Genomic DNA, 8057 nt, shown 5'->3' on the forward strand with positions numbered 1-8057 from the left:
CCTGAGATTCTTAAAAGGTTCTACAGCTGCACCATCGAGAGCATCCTGACTGGTTGCATCACCGCCTGGTATGGCAACTGCTCGGCCTCCGACCACAAGGCACTACAGAGGGTAGTGCGTACGGTCCAGTACATCACCGGGGCCAAGCTTCCTGCCATCCAGGACCTCTATACCAGGCGGTGTCAGAGGAAGGCTCTAAAAAGGGTCAAATACTCCAGCCACCCTAGTCATAGACTGTTCTCTCTGCTACCGCACAGCAAGCGGTACCGGAGCGCCAAGTCTAGGTCCAAAAGGATTCTTAACAGCTTCTACCCCCAAGCAATAAGACTCCTGAACAGCTAAACAAAATGGCTGCCCAGGCTATTTGCATTGACCCCTTCCCTCATTTTTACGCTGCTTCTATCTGTTTCTTATCTGTGCATAGTCACGTTACCTCTACCTACATGTACGTATTACCTCAATTACCTTGACTCACCGGTGCCCCCAAACATTTACTCTGTTTCCTCAGATACCCTCGTTATATATCTCAGCTACTGTTATTTAATTGTTGCTCTTTAATTATTTATTTTTTATTTATTGTTTATTTAGTAAACACTTTCTTAACACGTTTTTTTCTTAAAACTGCATTGTTGTTTAATAAAGGCTTGTAAGTCAGCATTTCACTGTAAGTTTCTTCTTAAAACTGCATTGTTGTTTAATAAAGGCTTGTAAGTCAGCATTTCACTGTAAGTTGCATTTGGTGCATGTGACGAATAACATTTGATTTGAAGTACAACTACCTACCAATGCAGGCCATGCAGAAGGAGTGTCCACATGGAGTGGAGGCGGGGTTTATGAAGATATCCAGACAGATGGAACACTGGAACTGGTCTTCAGACAGGAAGCTACGAGAGAATGGCATTCTGGGATTGGGGGGGGGGGGGGGGGGTAGTGTTAGGAAGAGAGAGAGAGGGAGAGGGAGGGAAAGAAGGGAGGATGGAGGAGGGTGAAGAGAGAGAGGAAGGGGGAGAGAAGAGAGAGTGTGTGTGAGTGAAGTGTGTTAGTGTTTGTGTGTAAAAGGCTCCACTCTGCATGTGACGTGTTGATGGATCAGGCAAAACCCAGTTTAACACACCTGCAGTAGACCGGCAGTCCTTGGTTCTGGCTGTCAGCTGCCCCACTCAGGGTGAACCTTCGCCGGGCTAGCGCTGCAGCCAGGCTTGGGGTGGGAAGCGAGGAGGCTACAGAGGAAGTTTGGGGTCGTTCAGCAGACATCGGGATAGGCACTCCTTGAATTAAATGTATTTGTGTAAAAAACAATTATACAACAAGATTGCCTGCATTGGATCTCAGAGGGTAACTCTTAAAACATGAATTAAAACACATATTTGGTAAAAAAATAAATAATATCTAACCCTGGGGTTCAGAGGTTTTTGGGGTCTTTACCCCCGACTTCGAGAACCGTCTTCGCATCTCAGTGAAGAGGTCGCCAGGTAGGCTTACAGGTCGTCCTGTTTGTCAAACGCTCCTCCTCCTTCTCCTAGATAAATAGATACATACCCCAATATAATACCATGCTGTAAAATCAAAGAGATCACGTCTACGTGGCGTTTTACAGCATGCACAGAGAATGCACACACACACACACACACACACACACACACACACACACACACACACACACACACACACACACACACACCTTTCTCACACATACTAACCTCCTGCTTACTTATCTTCTCTACCATCTCTCTATTTTTCACCTTCCCTATAGTCAGATGAACTTGTTAACCTGACTGACAGATTCTCACCCTACTTCCGTATAGTCAGATGAACTTGTTAACCTGACTGACAGATTCTCACCCTACTTCCGTATAGTCAGAAGAACTTGTTAACCTGACTGACAGATTCTCACTCTACTTCCCTATAGTCAGGTGAACTTGTTAACCTGACTGACAGATTCTCACACTACTTCCCTATAGTCAGATGAACCTGACTGACAGATTCTTATTTTACTTCTATATAGTCAAGAGGAACTCGTTGATAACTTTTTCATGCCTCTGCGTGCAGTATGAAGGAAGTTAGAGGTACTTTCGTGAGACAATACCAACTAGCATTACTAACTGACTAGCATTACTAACTGACTAGCATTACTAACTGACAAGCATTACTAACTGACTAGCATTACTAACTGACTAGCATTACTAACTGACAAGCATTACTAACTATCTAGCATTACTAACTGACTATCATTACTAATGAACTAGCATTACTAATGAACTAGCATTACCGACTAAGTAGAATTACTAACTAAGTAGAATTACTAACAAACTAGCATTACTAACAAACTAGCATTACTAATGAAGTAGCATTACTAACTAAGTAGCATTACTAACTAACCTAGCATTACTAACTAAGTAGCATTACTAACTAACTAGCATTACTAAGTAGGATTACTAACTAACTAGCATTACTAACTAACTAGCAATACTAAGTAGAATTACTAACGAACTAGCATTACTAACTAAGTAGAATTACTAACTAACTAGCATTACTAAGTATGATTACTAACTAACTAGCATTACTAAATAACTAGCATTACTAAGTAGCATTACTAACTAACTAGCATTACTAGCTGACTAGCATTACTAACTAAGTAGCATTACTAACTAACTAGCATTACTAACTGACTAGCATTACTAACTAACTAGCATTACTAACTGACTAGCATTACTAACTGACTAGTATTACTAACAGACTAGCATTACTAACTAAGTAGCATTACTAACTAACTAGCATTACTAAGTAGCATTACTAACTAAGTAGCATTACTAACTAAGTAGCATTACTAACTGACTAGTATTACTAACTGACTAGCATTACTAACTAGCATTACTAAGTGACTAGCATTACTAACTAACTAGCATTACTAACTAACTATAATTACTAACTGACTAGCATTACTAACTGACTAGTATTACTAACTGACTCACATTAATAACTAGCATTACTAAGTGAGTAGCATTACTAAGTGAGTAGCATTACTAAGTGAGTAGCATTACTAACTAACTAGCATTAATAGCTGACTAGCATTACTAGCTGACAAGCATTAGCACAACGACTGAAAGTCTACATTAAAAATCAATGATCATATTTGACCATAATCAATTTTTGAAAAATAGCTTTACCTGTGCCATACTTAATCATAATCAATCATGTTTTTTTCTTATGTAATAGGAAATAACATATCTCTCTCTCTCTCTCTGTCTCTCTCTCTCTCTCTCTCTCTCTCTGTCTCTCTCTCTCTCTCTCTCTCTCTCTCTCTCTCTCTCTGTCTCTCTTCCTCTCTCTCTCTCTCTCTCTCTCTCTCTCTCTCTCTCTCTCTCTCTCTCTCTCTCTGTATCTCTTCCTCCCTCTCTCTCTCTCTCTCTCTCTCTCTCTCTCTCTCTCTCTCTCTCTCTCTCTCTCTCTCTCTCTCTGTCTCTCTCTCCCTCTCTCTCTCTCTCAAATTCTATTTCATTTCAATTTAAGGGCTTTATTGACATGGAAACATATGTTAACGTTGCCAAAGCAAGTGAAATAGGTAATAAACAAAAGTGAAATAAACAATATAAATAAACAGTAAACATTACACTCACAGAAGTTCCAAAATAATAAAGACATTACAAATGTCATATTATGTCTATATACAGTGTTGTGACGATGTGCAAATACTTAAAGTACAAAATGGAAAATAAATAAACATAAATATGGGTTGTATTTACAATGGTGTTTGTTCTTCACTGGTTGACCTTTTCTTGTGACAGCAGGTCACAAATCTAGCTGCTGTGATGGCACACTGTGGAATTTCACCCAGTAGATTTGGGAGTTTATCAAAATTGGGTTTGTTTTTGAAGTCTTTGTGTGTCTGTTTAATCTGAGGGAAATATGTCTCTCTAATATGGTCATGCATTTGACAGGAGGTTAGGAAGTGCAGCTCAGTTTCCACCTCATTTTGTGGGCAGTGAGCACATAGCCTGTCTTCTCTTGAGAGGCAGGTCTGCCTACGGCGGCCTTTCTCAATGGCAAGGCAATGCTCACTGAGTCTGTACATAGTCAAAGCTTTCCTTAAGTTTGGGTCAGTCACAGTGGTCAGATATTCTGCCGCTGTGTACTCTCTGTTTAGGGCCAAATAGCATTCTAGTTTGCTCTGTTTTTTTATTACTTCTTTCCAATGTGTCAAGTAATTATCTTCTTGTTTTCTCATGATTTGATTGGGTCAAATTGGGTTGCTGTCCTGGAGCTCTGTGGGGTCTGTTTATGTTTGTGAACAGAGCCCCAGGACCAGCTTGCTTAGGTGACTCTTCTCCAGGTTCATCTGTCTGTAGGTGATGCCTTTGTTATATTGTTGAAGGTTTGGGAATCGCTTCCTTTAAGGTGGTTGTAGAATTTAACGGCTCTTTTCTGGATTTTGATAATTAGTGGGTATCGGCCTAACTCTGCTCTGCATGCATTATTTGGTGTTCTACCTTGTACACAAAGGATATTTTTGTAGAATTATGCATGCAGTCTCAATTTGGTGTTTGTCCCATTTTGTGAAGTCTTGGTTGGTGAGCGGACCCCAGACCTCACAACCATAAAGGGCAATGGGTTCTGTGACTGATTCAAGTATTTTTAGCCAGATCCTAATTGGTATGTCAAATGTTATGTTCCTTTTGATGGCATATAAGGCCCTTCTTGCCTTGTCTCTCAGATCGTTCCAGCTTTGTGGAAGTTACCTGTGGCGCTGATGTTTAGGCCAAGGTATGTATAGTTTTTTGTGTGCTCTAGGGAAACAGTGTCTAGATGGAATTTGTATTTGTGGTCCTGGCGACTGGACCTTTTCTGGAACACCATTATTTTTGTCTTGCTGAGATTTACTGTCAGGGCCCAGGTCTGGCAGAATCTGCGCAGAAGATCTAGGTGCTGCTGTAGGCCCTCCTTGGTTGGTGACAGAACCACCAGATCATCAGCAAACAGTAGACATTTGACTTCAGATTCTAGTAGGGTGAGGCCGCAGGCTGCAGACTGTTCTAGTGCCTTCACCAATTCGTTGATATATATGTTGAAGAGGGTGGGGCTTAAGCTGCATCCCTGTCTCACCCCACGGCCCCGTGGAAAGAAATGTGTATTTTGCCTATTTTAACTGCACACTTGTTGTTTGTGTACATGGATTTTATAATGTTGTATGTTTTTGCCCCCAACACCACTTTCCAACAATTTGTATAGCAGACCCTCATTCCACATTTAGTCAACAGAGCATGGGAAGACTTTGCCTTTGTTTTGGTTTGTTTGTTTGTTAATTAGGGTGTGCAGGGTGAATACGTGGTCTGTCGTACGGTAATTTGGAAAAAAGCCAATTTTTCATTTGCTCAGTGCATTGTTTACATATTTTATCATTTCATTGAGAATACCATCAACGCCACAGGCTTTTTTTGGGGTTGGAGGGTTTGTATTTTGTCCTGCAGTTGAACATTTGATTTGTATTTGATCATGTATATGTTTTTGCTGTTTGTTCTTTGTTATAGAGCCAAAAAGATTAGAGAAGTGGTTTATCCATACATCTCCATTTTGGATAGATAATTCTTCGTGTTGTTGTTTGTTTAGTGTTTCCCAATTTTCTCTGATAGGGGTGTCACTTACCTCAACCCAGAGTCTCTCAGAGCATTCAAAGTGGTATGCTCTCTCTCTCCCCCCCTCTCTCTCTCTCTCTCCCCCTCTCTCTCTCTCTTTCCTCACCTCTTTCCTCACCTCTCTCTTGCTCTCTCTCCCCCTCTCTCTCTCTCTTTCCTCACCTCTTTCCTCACCTCTCTCTTGCTCTCTCTCCACCTCTCTCTTGCTCTCTCTCTCCCCCTCTCTCTCTCTCTCTCTCTCTCCTCACCTCTTTCCTCACCTCTCTCTTGCTCTCTCTCTCCACCGCTCTCTCTCTGCAACTCTCTCTTGCGCTGTCTACCTCTCTCTCTCTCTCTCTCTCTCTCTCTCTCTCTCTCTCTCTATGTCTTTCTGTCTCTCTCGCTCTCTCTCAATTCAATTTAAGGGTTTTATTGGTATGGGAAATATATGTTTACATTGTCAAAGCAAGTGAAATAGATAGATCTGTCTCTCTCTCTCTCTCTCTCTACTCATTTGGTGCAGGTAATGTAAGTTCTGAAAACTCCAGTCCAATCACCCCCAGGATAGAAAACAGTCTCGTCTTTGGAGAGGTAGAACATTGTACACATTGTAACTGTGTTATCTAACTTATACCATTACCCATCTGTATAAGAACCTACATTATGATATATTTATGCTGCAGTAGTTCATGTGTCGGGGGGCTAGGGTCAGTCTGTTATATCTGGAGTGTTTCTCCAGTCTTATCCGGTGTCCTGTGTGAATTTAAGTATGCTCTCTCTAATTCTCTCTCCCTCTCCCTCCCCCTCCCGGAGGACTTGAGCTGTGGGACCATGCCTCAGGATCACCTGGCATGATGACTCCTTGCTGTCCCCAGTCCACCTGGTCGTGCTGCTGCTCCAGTTTCAACTGTTCTGCCTCCGGCTATGGAACACTGACCTGTTCACCGGACATGCTACCTGTCCCAGACCTACTGTTTTCAACTCTCTAGAGACAGCAGGAGCGGTAGAGATACTCTAAATGATTGCTACCTTGTCCCGGACCGGCTGTTTTGTGTCTCTCTCTCTCTACCGCACCTGCTGTCTCTAACTCTGAATACTTGGCTATGAAAAGTCACCTGACATTTACTCCTGAGGTGCTGACTTGCTGCACCCTCGACAACTACTGTGATTATTATTATTTGACCCTGCTGGTCATCTATGAACGTTTGAACATCTTGGCCATGTTCTGTTATAATCTCCACCCGGCACAGCCAGCAGAGGACTGGCCACCCCTCATAGCCTGGTTCCTCTCTAGGTTTCTTCCTAGGTTCCAGCCTTTCCAGGGAGTTTTTCCTAGCCACCGTGCTTCTACATCTGCATTGCTTGCTGTTTTGGGGTTTTAGGCTGGGTTTCTGTACAGCGCTTTGTAACATTGGCTGATGTAAAAAGGTCTTTAAAAAATAATTTTGATTGCTATTTTTTTTTATTCTGTAACTCAAATTGTGGAATTAGATTACCTGCAAGTTAAGTTGTTCTGTTGTTGGTTGTTCTGTTGTTGGTAAGTTGGTTGTTCTGTTGTTGGTAAGTTGGTTTTTCTGTTGTTGGTAAGTTGGTTGTTCTGTTGTTGGTAAGTTGGTTCTTCAGCTGTTTATTTTTCAGCTGTTGGTAAGTTGGTCTCCCTCTCTCTGTCTTTCTCTTCTTCTCTGTCTTTCTCTCACCTCTCTTTTCAGGTTTATGGACGTCTGAGTGTGTGTGCTGCATACTGTTCTTCTTTACCTCCCCGCCCACTTACCAGCCCCGCCCACTTACCAGCCCCGCCCCCTTACCAGCCCCGCCCCCTTAAATGTGACCTAACCTGTTTGACCAGGGCTGAAGTTCACGTGTGTATGTGTGTATGTGTGTATGTGTGTTTGTGTGTGTGTGTGTGTGCGTGTGTGTGCATGTGCGTGTGCGTGCGTGTGTCCTCTGGGGTTTACCTTTGACCTAAAGGAAATTAATGGAATTAAATTGAAGGAACCATATAACAGTTATGGCTAATATGAATATCTTAAAATTATCTTGAAATTATGAAATTATGAAATAAACTAAATATTTTTTATTATATGACAAGTATAAATCCCATATCAACAAGTGGTGGGTCAATGACTTGGTTCCCAGAACCAGGAACTTTGGCTCTCTGTCTGGGTCTACCTTTACGTAACAGATGGTAAACTTATCTCTCTCTCTGAAACTGCTGGATCATTAGTAGGGAGGTATGTCAGAAGTTAACACACACACAGACAGACAGAGAGAGAGAGAGAGAGAGAGAGAGACAGAGAGACACAGAGAGAGACAGAGACAGAGACAGAGAGAGACAGAGAGAGAGAGAGAGAGAGACAGAGAGAGACAGAGAGAGACAGAGAGACACAGAGAGAGACAGAGAGAGAGAGAGAGAGAGAGAGAGAGAGACAGACCCACTGGTTGTCCTCT

The 8057-nt window shown here is 42.1% G+C and overlaps 1 protein-coding gene across 2 annotated transcripts in view; it reads right to left on the reverse strand.

The window, feature by feature from the left end:
- LOC110532899 (E3 ubiquitin-protein ligase TRIM21) overlaps positions 1 to 7340 on the reverse strand; it is a 45160-nt gene extending 37820 nt beyond the window's left edge. The window contains exons 1-4 of one of the 2 annotated variants that reach the window (XM_036987208.2): positions 7106 to 7340; positions 1395 to 1519; positions 1115 to 1268; positions 784 to 902 (exon numbers count right to left, since the gene is read on the reverse strand). In XM_036987208.2, coding sequence (XP_036843103.2) covers positions 784 to 902; positions 1115 to 1268; positions 1395 to 1452 — 331 coding nt within the window. In that variant the 5' untranslated portion in view covers positions 1453 to 1519; positions 7106 to 7340. The remainder of the gene's footprint in view (positions 1 to 783; positions 903 to 1114; positions 1269 to 1394; positions 1520 to 7105) is intronic. The other variant, XM_036987209.2, reaches the window with a different exon arrangement.
- Positions 7341 to 8057: the final 717 nt, after the last annotated feature.

This window comes from Oncorhynchus mykiss, chromosome 9 (genome assembly GCF_057628025.1).
Source record: "Oncorhynchus mykiss isolate SJ-2025 chromosome 9, ASM5762802v1, whole genome shotgun sequence".
Classification (NCBI taxonomy): Eukaryota; Metazoa; Chordata; class Actinopteri; order Salmoniformes; family Salmonidae; genus Oncorhynchus; species Oncorhynchus mykiss.